Source organism: Equus asinus, chromosome 2 (genome assembly GCF_041296235.1).
Source record: "Equus asinus isolate D_3611 breed Donkey chromosome 2, EquAss-T2T_v2, whole genome shotgun sequence".
In the NCBI taxonomy this organism is placed as follows: Eukaryota; Metazoa; Chordata; class Mammalia; order Perissodactyla; family Equidae; genus Equus; species Equus asinus.
Genome location: NC_091791.1, coordinates 58,071,997 through 58,094,606, shown reverse-complemented (window position 1 = coordinate 58,094,606; position 22,610 = coordinate 58,071,997). Strand labels below are relative to the sequence as shown.

Genomic DNA, 22,610 nt, shown 5'->3' with positions numbered 1-22,610 from the left:
GTCTCTTTTATAAAGGCACTAATCTCATTCACAAGGGCTCCTCCCACAGGCCCCACCTCCAAATACCAACACATTGGGGATTAAGTTTCAACACACGAATCTTATGAGGACACAAACATTCAGTCTGTGGCACCATGGAAATGACTGCTAATGGTATGGTGTTTCTTTTGGGGGTGATGAAAATGTTACGGAATTTGATAGTGGTGATGGTTGCACAACTCTGCGAATATAGTAAAAGCCACTGAATTGCACACTTTAATATGGTGAATTTTATGGTATATGAATTATAAGTCAATACGGCTATTTAAAAAAAAAGGTATGTGTCACAAATACAGCAATGGAACAGAACAGAGAAGTTGGAACAGACACACACAACCTCTAATTCATGACAAAGGTGATACTGCAGTGCAGTGGGGGAAAGATTGGCTTTTTCAATAAATGTTGGGTTAAGCAGATATCTATATTGAGGGAGGAACTAGCCTTGACTCCTATGTCACACAGAGAAAATGAGCTCCAAAAAAACTGAGGATCTAAATGTGCAAAATAAAATTAAAAAATTTATAAGAGAAGGAAAACAGAATATCTTCATGTCCATAAGGTAGGCAAAAATTTCTTAAATAGGATACAAAAGACAAACAAAAAGGAAAAATAACATTTGTAGTGTATTAAAGTTAAGAACTCCTGTTCATCAAAAAACACCAGTGAGAGAGTGAAAAGTCAAGCCAGAAAGTGGGAGAAGATATTTACAATACATATATAGACAAAGGGACTGTATATTATCAAGAAGCATAAAGGACTCTTATCAAGAACATACAAAAAAATGCTATACATCAGTAAGAAAAAAAGTCAACTGAGTAGAAAAAGGAGCCAAAAAAAAACTTGAACAGACACTTCACAAAAGATATCCAATGGCCAATAAATATATGAAAAGTTGCTCAACCTCTCTAGACATCAGGGAAATAGAAAGAAACACCACATAACAAAAGAATGAGAAGATGAGAAGACAAGACATAGACTGGGAGAGAGTATTTGCCAAAGATACATCTGATAAAGGACTGTTATCCAAAATATACAAAGAACTCTTAAATTCAACAAGAAGAAAACAAACAACCCAATTAAAAATTAGGCAAAAGATCTGAACAGGCACTTCACCAAAAATATACATTTGGTGGGGCCAAATGTTCGCATGCTCCGCTTCAGCAGCCCAGGGTTTCACTGTTTCGGATCCTGGGCACAGACATAGCACTGCTCATCAGGCCATGCTGAGGTGGCATCCCACATGCCACAACTAGAAGGACCCACAACTAAAATATACAACTATGTACTGGGGGGGTTTGGGGAGAAAAAGCAATTAAAAAAGAAAAAGAAATACATTTAGCACATTAACATATGGGAAGATGTTCAACATCATATGGTCAGGGAATGGCAAATTAAAATAATGAGAAACCACTACACACCTATTAGAATGGACGAAATTCAGAACACTGACAACACCAAATGCTGGCAAGGATGTGGAGCAACAGGAACTCTCATTCATTGCTGGTGGAAATGCAAAATGGTAGTGCTACTTTGGCAGACAGTTTGGCAGTTTCTTACAGAACTAAAGATAGGTTTACCATACATTCCAGCAAGTGCGTTCTTAGGTATTCATCCAAAAAAGATGAAAACTTATGTCCACACAAAAACCTGCACACAGATGTTTACAGCAGCTTTACTCATAATTGCCAAAACTTGGAAGCAATCAAGATGTCCTTCAGTAGGTGAACAGATAAACTGTGGTACATCCAGTCAATGGAATATTATTCAGCACTAAAAACAGATGAGCTATCAAGCCATGAAAAGACATAGAGGAACCTGAAAAGAAGCCAATCTGAAAGGCTTCATACTGTATGATTCCAGCTACATGACATTCTAGAAAAGGCAAAACTATGGAGACAATACAAAGATCAGTGGTTTTGGGGGCAGGGTGGGGGGAGATGAATAGGCAGAGCAAAGAGGAATTTTAGGACAATGAAAATATCTTGTATGATATTACAATGACAGATATGAAAAAAAATAAACTCTTTAAAAAATCTGAAAACAAAATGTGCATACAGAAGCTCACATGTCAGGAATATCATAGAAAGAATCTATTCTTGCTTTGGGTGGGACGTGAGACCTCCCAGATCTCCAAGATTACATATAATAGACGCAGAATTTTTAGCAGAGAATCCTACAATGCAAAGCCAAGTTTGGAAACCGATGATTCAGTCCAACCTCCTCAATTTACAGGTGAGATTCAGAAAGTTAAATGACCACCCAGAGTTATCTACCAAAACAGTGGTAAAGTCAAGGCTAGATATTCCAACTCTAGCCCAATTATCTTTCTATTATACTTGGACATTTCAAAAAACCTAGACTGGTGTGATAAGACTTGCTCTTAGCGACCCATGCCGGGTCACAAATAACCAACGCTTGTTTTCTTCTCTTTCTTTTGAGCTTTCTTTTCAAAGTGCTCATAAGTCGTCTATTTAATAACCTGTTCTAAAGGTATGTCAGGAGTCAATATTAACAAGAGTTACCACAGTTGCAAAAAGGAAAAAATGTGGAAGAGAAAACCAGACATCAGGAACCCCCTGATGAAAAAACACACCACCACCGATATTCTTCCGAACCAAACTTGAGCCTGATCAAGTCTGTGGATCCAGCTGGCAATTTACAGGCAGTAACTGTATCTTGAACATGCAATCACACAGAACCCTACAGTTCAAATGGCCCAGGTTCTGCAAAGATAAGTTATAAGGAAAAGAAAGGCATGAAGAGGGAACCTGAGATTAAACGAGATTTAAAAGACATATAAAAAAAATTTTTTTTTAAAGGAGAACTAAACAATTAAAAAAACATAAGGAAGTTTGTTATAAAAGTCAGCATAATGGTTACTTTTGAGGGGAAGGGGCTGTGACTGGGATGGGACATATGGGATGGCTGGCAAAGTTCTCCTTCTTGACTTGAACAGTTATTACAAGAAAATATGCCTTACATAATTCATTTTTGTTTTGTGTGGTTTTCTCTATGTGTTTTGTTTTACAATAAAAAGGTTAAAAATGAAAAAAATCTCAGGTCAATAAATAAACAGATTCCAGATTATCTTTTGAGAAACAGAAAATATTTACCTATAAGAGATTTATCATTTTTTAAGTGTACTCTATAGTTATTGATTAGATCTACATACAATCTCTAGCAATTCCAAAAATTTAATTTGAATGCCAGCTATTTTTAAAAAAATATAGTATCATCACATAAAGTATCTTTATTTCCTTAAACATTCCCCTCTTCCTTATCCCATAAACATCAGCCATGAACTCCTAATTGGTCCAGATGACATAAGATTACTTTAAACTAGGCAGGGATTGTTCCCTACTAGATTTAAAAACAGTAAATAAACAAACCAAATAAATATTTAGTGAGAGTCTATTATATAGATAATACTATGATGCATTTATGGAGAATACAGAAGCACACTCTGATCCCCTGATCTTAAAAAGCTTATAACCTGGCAGGAGAGCTATTTACTTACTTGTCATATCTATAAATTAAGTATCTGAGATATTGGCAGGTTCAACGTCTCCCTAGAAAGGAGACTAGATTGGTGTCCCTACCCGCTCCACCCCCACCATATTAACAAGTCTTCTTTTCCATAAACCAAAGACTACTTCCTTTACTGTTCTTTCATTTGACATGTTCTATCCTTTTGATGATTTTGTCTGCTCTTTTTAGGCCTCTTCTGTTTCTCTCCATCTTTTTAAAGGAAGAGTACCAGGAGAGTAAAGTTGAAAACCAAAAGATTTATTTCAGAAACAACACTAAGAAGGCAACAGAAGAATTTGGCAAAGGACGAGAGTAGACAATGCAGTAAACGATTAATAAACTTAAGTTCAACCCATCTAGTAACCAAAGAAATGCTAATTATAAGAATAGTATCATTTTTGCCCATCAACATAGCAAACATTAAAAATGCTACGTTGAGTAAAACAAGCCATTATAAGTGGACATGTGATTTGATGCAAATTTCCCAGTTTAACATGTATTAACACCCTTCAAATATTCATGTCTTTTGGTCCAGGAACTCGCTTCCAGGAATTCATTCTAAGGAAATAATCTTATGCTACAGAAATTTAAAGAAAAATGTATGCACATAGATGTCTGTATCACCAAAGATATGGTGATATACTACAAGCCATCTGAAAAATAGAAACTACTTAAATATCCAATAATAGGGAAAAGATATGCTTAATATACTACTTATAGTTAAACATTAATGCAGACAGACCAAAAGGAAACACACCCAAATTTTAACAGTGAGTGATTTCCATACGATGGGACTATAATTATTTTTTTTCCCAAACTGTCTACCGTGTATATATATTACTTTTAACAAACAATGTGGAAAAACTCTTTTATATTAAAAAAAATTATTTCAAATGTTTTATGGCTTGATTTTGTCTATATTACCATTCCTCAGTATCACAGACTAATGAGTATTGGTCATATTCCCTAAGGTATAAAAATAATCTTACACATCATTTGACAAGGGGAAAAAGTGAAACGTTACAGAAGGTATCATAAATGTATCTCACCATGCATGGATACATTCCAAATGTACTTAAGTCCTCTACAGAGTACCAAGAAATGAGATCAACAGACACGATGGTAGTAGTATAGAGAGAGAAGCCACAAAGAATGAGAAAGAAACTTAGAAAGGTATACCAGAGAAGTAGCCCTAATATCTATAACTCAACTTCACGTTAAAGGAGAAACAAAATGTGAGTGAATCGCAGCCCCACCAGAGAAACTGTCTGAAGCTAAACAGATGCACATGGTCACAAACACACAAAATTTTGCATGCAATTTAGTTTAGACTCTCCCTCGTAACCCTTGCAATTCATGAATCTTTCCTGTAAATGTTCTAACGAATCAAGGATTTTAGCTGATCTTCAGGAAAAAAAATTTCTGTCTCTAATAAAACCATTCAAATTTATAAACAGCACAGACCACTTTGATGACTAATTCTAATATGCTACAACTAGGTAATTCTCCCAAACAAAAGATGTACCTTTCCCGAAACAGATTCTCCATCATAGAAAAGATAGTGTTTTTCTACTTTGCCATCTTCAGTTTTCATTTCTGCCATTTTCCTGGTTTCCCCATCATTAAGGACAACATCGATCTCACAAATGGGACCAAAAAAGCCTCCAAGAAAACTCTGAAATAAAAAGAAAATGCACACAATTATCATGTTTTGTTATTCACTACATTTTGTAATTAAAATTTAATTACCTATGACCTACAGTTACACAGCCTGCAAACCTGTGAGTCCACAAGGAAACTTACATCAAATTCTACATCAAAACTAAATATAGTACAACAATATGCACATAGTTAATACTGTACTATACATTTAAAAATTTATCAAATTCATGTTACATAGTTTTTACAATAAAAAAAGACAAAAAGAAAACTAAACAAATTTAAACATGCTATAATTTCAATCATTTCCATAGATAATCATTATAAATAATCAAATACTAACATGTACCAGAAATCTAAAAAATTAATTCTCAACATCTGGATTTGAAGTTACCTTTAGTTATACTTCTATTAGGTTCTTTCATTATAGCAGAACTCATACAATCCAAATTACTCATCCAAATCCAAATGAATTATTACAATGTACTACTTATTGTAAATCTACTTCTATACGGATCTGAACAGGATGTGTCACATTATATAAGCCCTTGGAATAAAACTGGCTCTAATAAAGGAGACTAATTGAATTTCTGTGAAGTTTTCCAAAGAAAACGTTTAAGCCTTGTTCTGTAAATCCTGAATCTAACAGAAATCTAAAGGACAAAGATCAATTGCCTATGAATGCCAAAACACATTAGTTGGTAATAATACAGCTATTCCAATATCAGATAGAGTTATGGATTATTTTTGTCAATAATGAAAGCTAGTCTTTTTTTTAAATTTACATGGAGAACAGTCTCCTATCCTGTCATCCTACATCCCTTCTTACTTCGCCCTACACAAAAACCACAGTGATCTCTGAAAAATGTAAATCCAGGGCTGGCCTGGCGGCAAAGTGGTTAAGTTCACGCACTCTGCTCCAGTGGCCCAAGGTTCGCAGACTTAAATATCACTCATCAAGCCACACTGTGGCAGTGCCCCACATATAAAGTAGAGGAAGACTGGCATGGATGTTAGCTCAGGGACAACCTTCCTCAAGCAAAAAGAGGAAGATTGGCAACAGATGTTAGCTCAGGGCCAATCTTCCTCACCAAAAAGAAACCAAACCAAAACAAAAAAAGCATAAATCTAATCATATCATTCTCTGTTTAAAATCCTTCAGTGGGCTGGTGATAATATAAATTGGAACAACTACTTTAGAAAATATTTAGCACCATCTGGTAAAGCTAAAGATATACATATTCCATGACCCAGCAATTACACTCCTAGGTATCCACCCTAAACAGAAACTCTTACACATATGAACCAGGAGACAAATATAAGAATGTTCATCACATCATTGTTCATAACAGCCCCAAATAGGAAACGATCCAAATATCCATCACTGAGAATGGATACATAAATTTTAGTCTATATTCAAACACTGGGAAATGGAATGAGATACAACTATAGACAACAAGGATGAATCTCACACACACAATATTGAAAGATGCCAGACACAAAAAGAATACACACTATAGGATTCCATTGATTAAAAAGTCAAAAACACGTAACGTACATTATAGTACTGTAGTAGAAGTCAGGAACTGGTTGGAAGAAGGCACAAAGGGATCTTCTAGGGTGTTAGTAATGGTTTTTTTTTTGTTTTGATCTGAGTGCTTGAGACACAGGTATGTTCACTTTATGGAAATTCAGAAGGTGAACACTTGTCACTTTTCTATAACTGTTTACTTCCATGAAATGTTATTTTAAATACATACACAGTGTATTCCTTAAGGTGGCCTACATATATCTCACTTTATCCATCTCTCCAGCCTCACTAGCCTCAAATGATTCAAGTTCATGAAATTTGTCCGTCAGTCTCCCTCTTCTCCTAGACCAAGAATCTTAACTTAATTCACTCGTCCTTTGAGTATCAGTTTGACCCACCTCCATACAGATGCCTTCGCTAACTTCCTAATCAAAACTGTATTCTCCAAATTCAGGTCTCACAATGCCATGTAGTTTTACTTCATCATTTATTATAATTGGTGTGCTTATTTAGTACCTGACACCCTGAATGAACTGTAAACTCCATGAGGACAGATACTTTTCCTTTGCTCATGGCTGAAGACTCAGTAGTTAGGGGCAGCGTGTAGCATGTAGTAGAAAGCACTCAAATACCTGTTGAATGTTAAATTAATTTTAAACAAAACACATACTGTCGTAATAATAAAAAATAAGTGGATACACAAAAGAAATGAGCTAGAATCTGGCATTTTTGGTAAGACTGGCCCTCCCCCAGGAAGTGAGCATTAGTGCAGCAGCTTAGTACAAGGCACTTGCGTTGTCTCAGGTCCGTCCTCAGGTGGCAGGGTAACAGTAAGCGAGCTAATGATCTTCGTAAAGCTAGGGAGGTCACAGGGTGATGCTGTGATCAAAAGAGAGAGTGTTTTCCTAAATTCTGAGCTTGCTTCTTTGTTTTTATTAATCTTATATTAACAAGAGGATTTTAACTTCAAGAAATCAACTCAAAGAATGGCCAGATTAGTATTTTTGACATACTCCAAAGACACAAAGAGCAAATTTTCCTCTTGACAAGATGTTTTAACCTTTCGTAACAACATTACAAATAAACTCTACTCTAAACCAGAAAACTAATTTTAATCAGAAAACTATTCTAAACTTGAGAGAATGAAAAATATCAATGATAGGTCACATGCACTGTCCCTTTCTAGTTAGTTTTCATACCCCAAGTTTTAAACTCAAAACTTGCTCAACATGGTGTATTTTCTCCTAAGGGCTACAGATATGAGAATGTATAGCAGCACAAAATCAATCAGCTGATATTTACTAATTATCAACTATGTGCAAAGCACGGAGCCAGCAAAGGGGGTCGGGAGGTGCTCATGTAGGAGGAGCTACTATGAAAGGGTAGAAGACAACAGCTTCGTTTGAGTTATAAAATAGAAGCAGGAAAATAAAATTTAATTTTCTCATTTCCTCTTAATATTTTCCAGAGCTGCTTCCAAGAAAAATGAGATTTGAAAACTATAAAAATTGTTTTACAGATAAAATATTATAACTTTTTTCCACATACATATACTTAACACATAGAGCTGAATTTGGGATTCGAAAGCTGATATTAAAAGATCAAGGGGGCCTGCCTGGTGGTGTAGTGGTTAAGTTCAAACGCTCTGTTTCGGTGGTCTGGGGTTCGAGGGCTGGGATCCGGCACGCAAGCACCATCCCACATACAAAGTAGAGGAAGACTGGCAGAGATGTTAGCTCAGGGCCAATCTTCCTCACAAAAAAATTTTAGAAATAATAAAAGATCAAGTTATCAAAAGTAAAATAAAATAAAAATGGTCACTAATTAAAATGGTGTACACTTAAGAGCCTTATAAAACTTCACAATTATAATTAAACAAGTCTTATTTTGACACCATATGTAAAAATTTAAAATTCCTAGGCATTAAAAGTATATAAAAACGATGTGTTATCCTCTATTATTTTCCATATGCACGAAGTATTTCATAACTAAGAATGAAAAGTAGACTTACTTTTCAACACAATCAAAACACTAAGATTGGGAGAGATCAAAAGGGAAAAAAAAGCCTAGTATAGCATATGCAAAACAATAATAGGTTGAGTAATAAATTATAGCACTTTAACGAGGTTAATGACGCCATGAGAATTTGGCCCTGGGTTAACATCCAGTTTTTTACACTAGGACAAATCAAAAATGAACTAGTCTTACTAAAAGCCTCCACAAAATTGTAGATGTCTTACATTTAACAAGCAGACAACAGAGAGAAAAAATATCTGAGAAAAAAGTTTGTCTTTTTTCTTTTCCTTCTAAAAGGAGTTGAAAGATTCTCTACCCAATGCCTTGGTTTTTGAAGTTTTCATTTCAAGATGTGCATCTTCTGTCATTTCAAACAAAAAGTCATATCATTAAAATCTTTTTTATTCACAAATTATAATATTTCTCATGATATGTACAGAGGAAACAAAATACAGAATTGTCAGGACTGTGAAGTCTAGAAAAGGGAAGGGAATAAAAATTGTAACGAGGGTTACTCGACAAAACATAGACTTTTGCTGAAATACAGAAGGCAATCTGAGATCTTTTAAGTCAAAGACTACATGGAAAAGATATCTAGAAAAGACTTCTGATAAAGATAGCTTCAAGCGAGCATTTAGAATATGAGGTTTGCAGGAGCAATACCAGACAATATAAGACAATCAATATACAAGTAAAACTCTTAAATAGCTACACTGCAATATATATGACCATTAAAACATTATAGTAACTGTTCTTACAGTTTTCTAATCGTGACCTAAACTTCATATCACTGACTTTAGGTTAATTTTTGTCCTATAATTTGTAAACCCAATATTGAGTATCACCCATCTAACAAAACTACACGTGGATATGTTAAAAGACAAACTTTTTAGACCTCACTGAAGAAATTTCACTACTCCAGCTGATGTAAAGAAATGCAACTCAAGGTGAGGCGGAGGGGACGCTCTCAAAATTTATTCACTTAGCCCATAGACAAGCAATGAAACAGCAAATTTTCATACATATATTACATCTGTGCCCATTTCAGTTTAGTTTATGTCTCACAAGTAACTTGAAAATAAAAATAAACTGCTCCTGAACATAATTCAAAAACTTATTAAAAGTAATAATTTTAAATGTAAGCAAAACATAGGAGAGCTTTTAAGTTTTCTTTGCAAATTACAGTCAATTAAAGAAGCCTTCAGTGACTCCCCGACAAAGCGAGGTCTCCCAATACTTCCTTCTTGGTAGTTATCACAACTGTGATTTCCACGTTAAACAAATTATTACACAAATAAATGTTTATCTCCCTCTAGACTGTAAGCTACAAGACAGCAAGGGCTGTTGCAGTCTTGCTCACAGCCCCTGGGCACACCTAAGTAATCATTTGTTAAATCAAAGAAAAGAAGACTCCAAGAATGAACATGTCTGTCTACTTTTTTTTTGATTAAAAGAACACGATTTCTGACTTTAAAATATATTTATTCACAGTACCTTTTTTTTTTTTTTTTTTATAAACCTAGCCTGGTCTTTAGGCAGAAGTTTCAAGCAGTTTATTGAACCAGTAAGCTTCAGGAAAGCAGGTAGTATAAGGAGAGCACACAGTAGGCGCTCAACATCTGCTTGCTCAATGAAACGAATAAACGAATACTACCATAAAATGAGCCAAATGAGCTCCAATCTAGAGGAGATTGCCAACACACAAAGTTAAATGCCCCCGTGCCCACGCTGGCGCTTCCCACTAACTGTATTCTGATCTCCCTCCCTCCTCTCTCCGTAGGCCATTTCAACATCCCAAAGCAGTCAAGTTTCTAGAAATGGCTTGGGGAAGGAAATGGGAGCCAATGCTTAAACCAGAGGGCACGAAACTAGTGTCTTCGGAGTTAAAGACGTCCCCCATCCCAACGTCCTTTTCTTTTTCTCTCCCATTCTACAAGTGTCAACATCAAGGCTGCACTGGGGTCAGGAAATGGCAGAATGTCATCATATCCAGGAAAAAGAGAAAAATCAAGTTTATCAAGCTCGTGACACACTGGAAGAGAGTGACCAAGTCCCCGGGCCCGGACCTGGGGGACTCCTGGGTCATCCCACTTGAAGGGAAGCGAGGCTGCCCGGGACGAGCGGAGGGACCAGCTACCTTGGAAGGGGAGGCGGCGGCGAGCCCCCGCAGAGGCAGGGTCCGAGTACCCAGCCAGGGCCCCCAGAGCCGGTCAAGGAACGCCGGCAGAGGCTCCGACATGGCCAGGAGAGCGCGCCGCCGCCCGCAGGTGCTCGGGCCTCGCCGAGACCGGGACGAGGCGGCGCCGCCCGCTCTTCCCCGACCCCGCGGTGGCCCGACAGGCCTACCCCGGCTCCCCGCCCTGCTCGCCTGCCCGCTCCTGAAGCTCCCCGCGGCCCCTCCCGCGACTCCGGGCCCGCCGTTGGCCGTCCCGCCGTGCTCGGGGCGAGGGCTGGCGGCGAGCGCGCGCGGCGCCGCGCACTCACCATTGTCACTGCCGCCACCACCACGTCCCCCCCACTTCACTCCTCTTCCCTCAGGAGAACTCCCGGCCCCGGCTCCCTCCGCCCCGGCGCCCCGTCACGTGACCCCGAGCCGCGGGCCGCACGTGACCCCTCCCTTCCTTTCCTCCCTTCCCCCGGCGCCGGCCCCCTCCGGGCCGCTCGCCCCGCCCTACTGGCCGGCCAGGCCCTGGGAGGAGACGCCGTTTGGAGGCGGGGCCCGGTGCAACACGCTACGGCGGGGGGCGTGGCCACCGAGATGACGTAAAGGGGGGGCCGGGCGGACGTAGGCTCCCCGGGTCCTCTCCCCACCCCCCCCGCCCGTCTTCTGTCACGTGACGGGCGGTTCGCTGACTGGCGTGTCAGCCACACCCGGTTCCTCTTGCCTCTGGAACATTGAGTAGCTGGGACGGAAGGAAGGAGGGAAGGAAGGGTTCGTTCAGGAGGCGCTCTCCGCAGCTGGATCCCTGGGCCGCCGAGGCGAAGGGGAGCTGTTAACCGAGGCCGTGCTTCCTTAGGCCTCGCGAGAGACGTGCTCTCTCAGTCCAGGATGAGGCATTCTCCCGCCTTTCTCGAACTCTACCCAGCTCCCTCTCCCTCTGAGAGCTTCTGGGTTTTGAGAACGTGTCGGCTTTGTCACCTCAGAAGAGACGACCAGTAGAAGTGTTAGGGTGCTACATCCGTTGCTTCGTAAAGGGCACGGATAGCTCGTGAGCTGTCCGCCCGGAGCTGTAGAGGGCTCACAGAGGACTCATATCGCCCTGCCCTCGCGACAGGGGCAAATGCTTTCCTTTGGCTGCAGTACCCTGGCTTTAACCGCATCCTAATCGCGGTGGTGTAAGCCTAGGGGACCTCCTGATAAATGGAATCCTGCTTTAGGATTTCAAAACTTAGTGTTGAACCACCGCATTGCTCTCTATGCGTATATCCAAAGCAGAAAAGAATGACACTCTGAAGGTACCGTAATTATCCCGTCACAAAACAGAATCAAGTTTGTGAAGCAGGGCAAGCAAGTCTCAAATGTAAAAGGCTTGAGACTAGAGTATGGTCTCTAATCACAATAGAATTAAACTACAAATAGCAAAAAGATAGCTAGAAAATCCGCAAGTATTTGGAAACTAAGCAACATAATTCTAAAGCGCTGTGTCAAAGAAGACATCAGTGGAAACTTTAAAATATTTGAACTAAAAGATAATGAAAATACAACATAACAGGATTTATGGGATACAATTTCAAGTAGTGTTTGGAGGAAGATCTGTAGCTTTAAATGCATGTAGTTGAGAAGAAGAAAGGTTTAAAATCAGCAATGTAAGTTCAAATCAGGAAGATTAAAAAAAGCACATACCATGTAGAGAGGAGCAGGGGATATATGGGAACTCTGTACTTTCTGCTCTCTTTTGTTATGAACTTAAATCTGCTCTAAATAAAGTCGACTAAAAAAAAGCGTTTGCATATATGGTCAGATGATCTTGACAGAGGTGCCATGACACCTGAGTGGGAAAAGGACAGTGTCTTCAACAAATGATGTTGGGAAAACTGGACATCCACTTGCAGAAGAATGAAGTTGGACCATTACTTTACACCATACACAAAAATTAACTCAAAATGGAGTAAAGACCTAAACATAAGACCTAAAAGTATAGAACTCCTAAAAGGACACATAAGGGAAAATCTTCACAACATTGGCCTTGGTAATGATTTCTCAGATACGACACCAAAAGAACAGGCAACAAAAGCAAAAATAGACGAATGGGACTACATCAAACTTAAAGACTTTTGTGCATCAAAGGACACAGTAGAGTGAAAAGGCAACCTATGGAATGGGAGAAAATATTTCCAAATCATATATCTGATAAGATATCCAAAATATGGAAAAAACTCCTATAATACAATAACATATATATTCTTAATATTCAGAATATATAAAGAACTCCTACAACTCAATAACCAAAAATCAAATAACCTGATTAAACAATGGGCAAAGAGGAGCCAGCCTGGTGGTGCTGCGGTTAGGTTTGCACATTCCACTTTAGCGGCCCAGGCTTTGTTGGTTCGGATCCTGGATGTGGACCTATGCACTGCTTGTCAAGCCATGCTGTGGCAGGTGTCCCATGTATAAAGTAGAGGAAGACAGGTACAGATGTTAGCTCAGGGCCAGTCTTCCTCAGCAAAAAGAGGAGGATTGGCAGCAGATGTTAGCTCTGGGCTAATCTTCCTCAAAAAAAAAAAAAGAATGGGCAAAGAACTTGAATAGAAATTTCTTCAAAGATGATATACAGATGTCCAAGAAGCATATGAAAAGATGCTCAGCGTCACTAGTCATCAGAGAAATGTAAATCAAAACCACAAGATATCACCTCACACCCATTAGGATGGTTACTGGGGAAAAAAAAAGAAACAGACAACAAGTGTGAGTGAAGAGGTGGAGAACTTAGAACCATCATGCACTGCTGGTGGGATTGCAAAATGGTGCAGCCCCTATAGAAAGCAGTATGGAAGTTCTTCAAAAAATTGAGAATAGAACTACCGTATGATCCAGCAATCCCACTTCTGGGTATATATCCAAAAGAGTTGAAAGTAGGGTCTCAAAGAGATGTTTGCATACCTACATTCATAACACGTATGAACACTCATGTTCATTCGTGATAGCCAACAGGTAGAAGCAACCCAAATGTTCGTGGACAGGTGAGTGGAATATTACTCTCTCTTAAAAAAGAAGAAAATTGTGTCACGTGCTACAACACAGATAAACCATGAGGACATTATGCTAAGGGGAACAAGTGAGTCACAAAAAGACTGTATGACTTCACTTATATGGGGTATCTAAAGTAGTCAAATTCATAGAAACAGAAAATAGCATGGTGGTTACCAGAGGTTAGGAGGAAGGGGAAAAGGGAGGGCTTTTTAATGAGTATTGAGTTTCAGATTTGCAAGATGAAAAAGTCCTGGAGATCTTTTTCACAATGTGAATATACTTAACACTACTGAACTGTACCCTTAAAAATGGTTGAGATGGTAAATTTTATATTATGTGTTTTTTACCACAATAAAAAAAGCAAATTAAACTTTGAGTAGGAGGAAGGAAAACAAAGATAAGAACAGAAGTCAAGAGAATAGAAAATAGACAAGCAATAGAGAAGATCAAGAAATCCAAAATTGGTTCTTTGGAAAAATTAATAAAATTGTTAAGCCTCTAGCAATACCGAAGGAGAAAACACAAATTAACAATATTAGGAATGAAAAAGAGGACAGCATTTCAGATCCTATAGACATCAAAAGGATAATAGGGGAATATATCAATTTGTCAATAAGTTTGACAAATTAGAGGAAGTGGACAGCTTCCATAAAAACACAACTTTCTGAAATGGACATAAGAGGAAATAAAACACCTAAACAGTCATATATCAGTTAAAGAAATTGGATGCAAAATTTAAAATCTTCCCATCCCAAAACATCTCTAGGCCATAGAATTCACTGGTGAGTTCTACCAAAATGTAATGAAGAAATAACAACAAGTTTTTACATAAACGTTTTAAGAAAATATGGGAAGAGAGAACACTTGCCAACTTCCTTTTTTTTTTAGCTGAGGAAGACCAGCCCTGAGCTAATATCTGTATCAATCTTCCTCTATTTTATATATGGGTCACCACCACAGCATGGCTGACAAGTAGTGTAGGTCCACACCTGGGATCCAAACCTGTGAACCCGGGCTGCTGAAGAGGAGCACACCAAACTTAACCACCGTGCCGGGAGGCAGCCACTGCCAACTTCTTTTATTGAGGCCAGCATAACCCTGATACCAACATTTGACAAAGACATTACAGGAAAACAGTTACATATCAATATCCTTTGTGAACTTAGCTGCAAAAATCCTAAATCAAGTTTATAAGGCAGAAATTTCTTTAAAAACAGTAATCTGTGGATTAGCCCTACACTGTGGTTAAATGTGCTCCTTTGTGTACCTGTAAAATTCCTGTTTAGTAGAGTGGGACAACATCTTTATACATGTTTTTTTTTTTCTTTATACATGTTTTAAAGTTCATCTCTATTATTGCTGATGCTCAGTTCAGCATTATATATAATGATAAAATGTGAAATGAAACAAGTACAATTCTTTTCCCTAAGACTGTAAAGGAAACAAGGATAAATCAGAGAATGTGTTTTATGTTTTCCTCTCCTTAGATTGATTTTTTATAGGAGTCTCTGTCAAGTAATTGAGAGTATTTGCTGGAGCCAGATATTTGGATTCTGGGATCCTTATATTCATTCATTAAACATATATTTAGTGAGTGCTCGCTAAATACCAGGTGTTGTTCTAGGCTGAGGATTAGAGCCCGTTAGCAAAAATAGTAATAACAGTAACAATAATGGTAATAATATCCTTGCCCCCAAGGAGTTTACATTCTAGTTTAGGAAATGGTAAATAACCAGTAATTAAATAAAATATTTTCAGTTGGAAAAATAAACATGAAATAAAACATGAAATAAAAAGAAATAAACATGTCATGATGAGTGGAAAAGAGCTATTTTTAGATAGGGTGGTAGGAAAGTTACATTTAAACTGAAATCTGAAGGGATGAGTCACCCATTAGAAGAAATGAAGGGAGAAGTTCATTCCAGGCAGAAAGAACATCAAGGGGAGCGGTCCTGAACTAGGAAAAAGCTTAGTTCTTTCCAGGAATGGGAAGACAGTGTAGCGGAAGCCTAGTGAATGACAGGGACAGTAACACAGGATGAGGAGCAGATAGAGAACAGTTGAGTATAGAGAGATCCATAGATGTTGCTCCCAACTCTAGATCCAAAAAGATTGTTGGGTCAGAATTTTAAAGTAGCATGTTCTGATTTTGACTGTGTATCTCTTCACAGTCTTGGGGAGAACTCTCTTCTTCCATCCTCATTCTAACAGAGCACTCTGTTTATTCTCTTTGAATATAGTCTGTCTTCCCTACCAGATTTAGAGAAGGGACCAAAAGTTGCAACTTCATCCCACTCCTCTCTGACCAACTGCAATACCTAAACTCAGTAAACCCACAATAAATATTCTGTTTTAATTTTTAATTAGAGCTGTAGATCTAATTGGAGATCAACTAATCCAACTCTTTTGTTTTACTAGGAGCAAGACCATGCAGCTGGTTAGTGTAGATGCTGATGTCCTGACTCCCAGTGCAGAGTTCTTTTTAACTCTATCAGACTACCCACTTGACATTAGTCAATAAGAGGATAGTCAAAGCACATTTAGTAAGTCAGATAGAATCTGGATGGGGTCCAGTGACTTCTAAATGCTATTTTAAAGCTGTGCACTATGTATTAGTATATTATTCATAACTATAGTGACGCTAGTATTGTCATTTGAACTGTGAGAAGAAAACAGTAAACACAAAGTAAGTCTTCGTAAAATAAGACAATGAAAGAAGAAGAAAACTTTTTTTTCACTTAGAAGGTTTGCCTATTACCTTGACGGCTATTCTGGTTCCTACCTACTCTTGTTTGGGGGCTTAAGTATCAACACATCAAAGAGAATAAGTGCAAGAAAAGTAGCAGCAGCAAAGAAATACTGATGAAGCCGAGTATATATCAGAGCTGGCAAAGACGGTCACGCTAGAAGCTAATTGATACTAGTTCTTTGTCCTACTGATGAAAACCCAATCATTGTGCTATTGTAATAAACACGAGGAGCAACAGAACAGTGGAGTGAGTTATTTATTTATCTATCTACCCATCTATTTATTTGGCAAACCAGAATGTTAAAGGTAGATTATGAGAAGTATAGTGTTTTGCCAGCCAAGGACTGTGGCATCTGTAAATTTGCCCTTTGCAAAAAAAGAGGTGGGGAAAATGTGACTAACTTACAAGCATTTACTTTCAAAAACAAAAGTACCAGGTTTAGGTAAAAAAGTATTAGGTGAGAAGGTAATCTGAGCCTTTATCTACCAGGAACCAGTTAAGAGAAAAATAACCATTTATCCAAATTCATAAAGATGAAAAAGTTATATTGATAACTGTGACAGTGTCAAGGAGCAGCTAGTTATTTGCAGAGCTGGCAGCCAAAGCTAAGGAAAGAGAATCAAATACAAATACACCAAAGAAAGAAAAAGTGAAAATCTAATTTAAAGCATGCCAACGAGTATAAAAACAGTCTTTCCTGTTAACCTCCCAGACCAGACAGAATATATTCTGCTTAAATTCAGCGAGTGAAGCTGTATCATGGTAAATATTCTTATTTCCTTTTTTTGGGTTACCATTGCAAATGCCAAATGTTTCTTTCACAATATACAGTTCTTTTCTTAAATGTACCCATACTTAATACTTTATCTCACTCTCCCCCTTTTCTTTTTCTATTGAGATATAATTTACATATAATGAAATGTGTAAGTCTTAAGTATACGTTTTGATCAGTTTTGACAGATGTGTACATTCATTTAACCCACACCTCTATCAAGATATAGAATGCTGCCATCAACCCCACAAAACTTTCTTATATCCTCTCAGTCAATCTCATCTAGAAGCAACCACTGTTGTGATTTTTTTCAATATTGGTTAGCTTTGAGCGTTCTACAGTATCATAGTAATGGAATCATACAGTAAGTATTCTTTTGTGTCTCTCTTCATTCGCTAAACATAATGATTTTGAAATTCATTCATGTTATTCTATGTATCAGCAGTTTGTCCCTTTTTATTGCTTAGTGGTATTCCATTATATGAATAGAACATAGGATATTTATCCTTTTTCCTGATAATGGACATCTGTTTTGTGAAAAAAGTGCTACTAACATTCATGTACAAGTCCTTTTGTGAACATAGCTAAAGTGGAATTGCTGGGTAGGGTAGGTGTATATTTAGTTTTATAAGAAACCACCATGCCATTTTCTAAAATGGTTTGCCATTTTACCTTCCCATCAACAATATATTAAAGTTTAGTATCTGCATCCTTGCCAATATTTGGTATTGTCAATGTTTTCAGTATTAGCCATTGTTATGGGAATGTGGCTATCTCACTGTGGTTTTAATTTTCATTCCCCTGATGATTCATGATGTCAAGCACTTTTTCATGTACTTATGGGACATTAGTATACCTCCCTTTGTGAAGTGTCTCTTAAGACTTTTGCCAATCTTTTATTGGGATGTTTGTCTTCTTATTATTGAGTTATAGTTTATTCAATATTTTGGATACAAGTCTTATATCAGATATATTAGTTGCAAACATTTTCTCTCAGTCTGTAGCTTGCCTATTTATTTTCTTAATAATGTTTTTGGATGACCTGAGAATTTTGGCTTTTACTTTTAGGTATGTGATCCATCTCAAATTAAATTTTGCAAATAATGTAAGATAGGATTTGAGGGCTTACTTGTGTCCATATAGTTCCAGCACCATTTTTTTTTTTTGAGGAAGATTATCCCTGAGCTCACATCTGCCACCAATCCTCCTCTTTTTGCTGAGGAAGACTGGCCCTGAGCTAACATCCATGCCCATCTTCCTCTATTTTATATGTAGAATGCCTGCCACAGTGTGGCTTGACAAGCGGTACGTAGGTCTGCACCCGGGATCGAACGGGTGAACCCTGGGCCACTGAAGCCGAGTTCATGAACTTAACCACTGAGCCACCGGACTGGCCCCACCAGCACCATTTGTTGAAATAATTTCCTTTTTCCATTAAGTTGTTTTGGTGCCTTTGTAAACAATCTATTGTCTATATATTATGGATCTATTTCTGGACTTTTTACTCTGTTTCATTGATCTATTTGTCTATACAATACCACATTGTCTTGATTACTATGACTTTATAGAAGCCTTGATGTAAGGAAATCTAGTTACTCCAACTTAGTTCTTTTTCAAGAATGTTTTGGTCATCCTAAGTTCTTTGTATTTCCACATCAATTTTTGAATTGTTAGTCCACTTCTACAAAAAAGGAAAAAAATTCTGTGATTTTTATCAAGATTGAATTGAACGTATAGCTCAATTTGGGGAAAATTGACATCTTAACAATATTGAGCTTTCCAATCCATGAACGTGGTATATTTCTCTATTTATTTATTTAGCTCTTCTTTAATTTCTCTCAGTAATGTTTTGTAGTTTTCAGTGTAGAGGTCTTATGTATCTTTTGTGAAATTTATCCCTTAACACTTATTTTGACAGTTATAAATGAGATTTTAAAATTTCAATATCCAATTGTTCAGTGCTTGTGTATGTATGTGTGTCTATGATTTTCTATATTGACTTTGTGTCTTGAAACCTTGCTAAATTTCTTTGGTAATTTCCTCCCATCTCTTTTCTCTCCTCTCTCTTCCTGGAGCTCCTATCAGTCATTTTCAATTTCTGGATTAATTGTGTCACTTTTGTACTTTTTCTTTCCTATTTTCCATCTATCTGTCTTTTTCTTCTCTTTTCTAGGTGATTTTCCCCAATTTTATGTTCCAACCCTTATACTTTTTTATTACAGTGTTACAGTAGCCAGCTTCTAAGGTGGCCCCCAATGATCCATACCTCTACACAGTCCTTTCTCAAATTCTATCAAGTTTGTCTATGTGACCAACAAAATAAGGTAGAAGTGATGGTATGTGACTTCCAAGGCTGCTTCTGATTTGCTCTCTCTTGGATCACTCACTCTGAGAGAAGTCAGCAGCCATGTCATGTAGCCCAATGGAGAGGCCCACATAATGAGGAACTGAGACCTCCTGTAAACAACTAGGACTAACTTGACAGCCATATGAGTGAGCCATCTTGGAAAGCTGACCCTCCCACCCCAGTCAAGTCTTCAGATGACTGCAGCACCAGCTAACATCCTAATGGCAATCTCATGGGAGACCTCTTAACCAGAACCACCTAGGTAATCTACTTCCAAATTTTCAATCCACAGAAACTATGAAATAATAAATGTTTATTATTTTAAGCCACTAAATTTTGAGGTAATTTATTACTCAGCAATAGATAACCAACAGATGCTGTTATATTTTTTCATTTCCAAGAGTTCTCTCTTATTCTCTGAAAATCCCATTTTATTAGCATTTTGTCCTGGTGAAGATAAAGAAAGAAAACATCCAGTAATCAACACATAAATATCTAAAAATGTAGATTTGTACATAAATCACTGATGTAATTTTTCTCTGTAACAAATCACATATCGAGTAGTTGAATGATTGTGATAGTAAAGTTCCTGGTTCTTATGGACCGATGATAAATGATAAATCATACTATACCATTATAAAATGGGAACATAACTGATAAGACTTTAGTCAAAAAACAATCATTGGTTTAGTGCAGTAGTTCTCAAGAGGGGAAGATATTTCTCCCCAATGGGCATTTGGCAATGTCTGAGACATTTTTGAGTGTCGTGTGTGGGGGAGTGCTACTGAGATGAGAAATGCTACTAAACATCCTACAATGCACAGGACAGCCCCTACAACAAAGAAATAAGTCATCCAAAATGTCAATAATGCCAAAGCTAAGAGACCATGGTTTCGTATAAACCTAAGACAAACAGAATTCTGAAAGATCAATGCTATTAATATTTTAAGCAGTGACTCAAATGGTAAAACAGACTATGTGCTGAGGGAATGGAGACAAAAAGCTTCTTCACAATCAATCATTCCCTTCCCTTTGCTATCTTAGCATTTTGTTTATAATTATTATATGTTTGAAAAAATCTATAATGTAAAATGTATTACAGTTATTTATGTTTCCCTCACTACACTGTGAGTAGTCTTAACTGTTTATTCCTGTAGTCTTGGTCCTTAGTAGATTTTTGTGCATCGTATAATATGAGAAAAAGTGACTGTGAATTAGAGATCTACTCAAAAGTACAAATTGGAAGAAGCTCCAACTGCCCCCCTCCAAAAATTATGGTAAATGACTGATTGACAAATAGAACCCAAAAGTTAAAAAGAGTTAGGATTAGAAAGAACCCGTATGGCTTATATACTGTTTCCTCTATGTACCTGAGAATATTTACCTCCATCTACCTACCTTCCTTTGGCCCAGGCAAGAACATATTACATTCACTCTCATTCAGTCCCTGGTTAGACTCTAAGCTTAAGGACACAGACTGTCTCGTGTGTCTTTGTGCTGTATCCCCAGCGCTTAGCACAGTACCTGGCACGTAGATGGAATCTTTAAAATAATCTTACAGGGGGCCGGCCAGGTGGCGCAGCAGTTAAGTTCACATGTTCCGCTTCTCAGCGGCCCGGGGTTCGCTGGTTCGGATCCCGAGGGTGGACATGGCACGGCTTGCAAAGCCATGCTGTGGCAGGCGTCCCACGTATAAAGTAGAGGAAGATGGGCATGGTTGTTAGCTCAGGGCCAGTCTTCCTCAGCAAAAAGAGGAGGATTGGCAGTGGTTAGCTCAGGGCTGATCTTCCTCAAAAAAAAAAAAACTTACCAAGTAATCACAACACACATTTCATGATTATAATTTTTTAGGGGCTTCCTATGTACCAGGCACTAAGCTAATCATATCTTATACATTGCCTCACTTAACTTTCACCATAACCTTGGAGGCAAATAGTGTTAACCTATATTATAGATAATGATAATAGCCCATGTTTATTGATCACCAATGACGTTGTTCCAAGTACTTTACATACATTAATTTATTTAATCTTCTCAATGAACTTATAAGGTAGGAACTATCATTATCTTCATTTTAAAGAGGAGGAGGATGAGGTACAGAAAGGCTAAGTAACTCATCTAAGTTTACCTAGCTGGTAAGTGACAGAGCTTTGAAACCAGGTGATCTGGCTCAGAGGCCACACAATTAACCCCTTCACAACATTGCCCTCCCTAGATAAGCTTAGAAAAATTAACTTGCCTGATTTACAAAGCTGAAAAGAGTGAAATTGGTATTTAAGCCAGGACTTGGAAATTCTAAAGCTCATACTTTTTCTTTAATCAGTCTAGTTACCTCTCCAAAGACAGACATATTCTACATTTCCTTAGTGGCAAGTTTAAGATCCTTCTTAATAAAAGTGTCATTTTTTAATAAAAATCAACCTAAACTATCTACCCCTTCTTCAAATGTGTAAAACCTAGTGCTTAACTAGAAAACACAAAGCAATGTGTATATTTTCTAAAACATGCCTTATTCTCTGCTATATTATAATAGCTATGGGAGCCAAAAATTAGGTCTCATGACAGTAACACCCTACTGAGCATAAATACAAAGTTCCTGTTAAATAATTACGGATAGATTTATTAGTGAAAAGATCAGGATATAACTTAACAGTTGTCACCAACAGTAAAATGTTATAAAGATAATTGGTATGAGTTGAGCCCTATGAGAAGCAGACTCATAGATGAAGTGTTCTTAGGATCAACGTCTTTGCAGGATCAGAAGCAGTAGGATT

At 37.7% G+C, this 22,610-nt stretch overlaps 1 protein-coding gene across 1 annotated transcript in view; it reads right to left on the bottom strand.

Moving 5' to 3' along the window:
• VPS26A (VPS26 retromer complex component A) overlaps window positions 1-11,424 on the bottom strand; it is a 31,377-nt gene extending 19,953 nt beyond the window's left edge. The window contains exons 1-2 of the mRNA XM_014862797.3: window positions 11,258-11,424; window positions 5,093-5,242 (exon numbers count right to left, since the gene is read on the bottom strand). Coding sequence (XP_014718283.1) covers window positions 5,093-5,242; window positions 11,258-11,260 — 153 coding nt within the window. The 5' untranslated portion in view covers window positions 11,261-11,424. The remainder of the gene's footprint in view (window positions 1-5,092; window positions 5,243-11,257) is intronic.
• Between the last annotated feature and the right edge of the window lie 11,186 nt (window positions 11,425-22,610).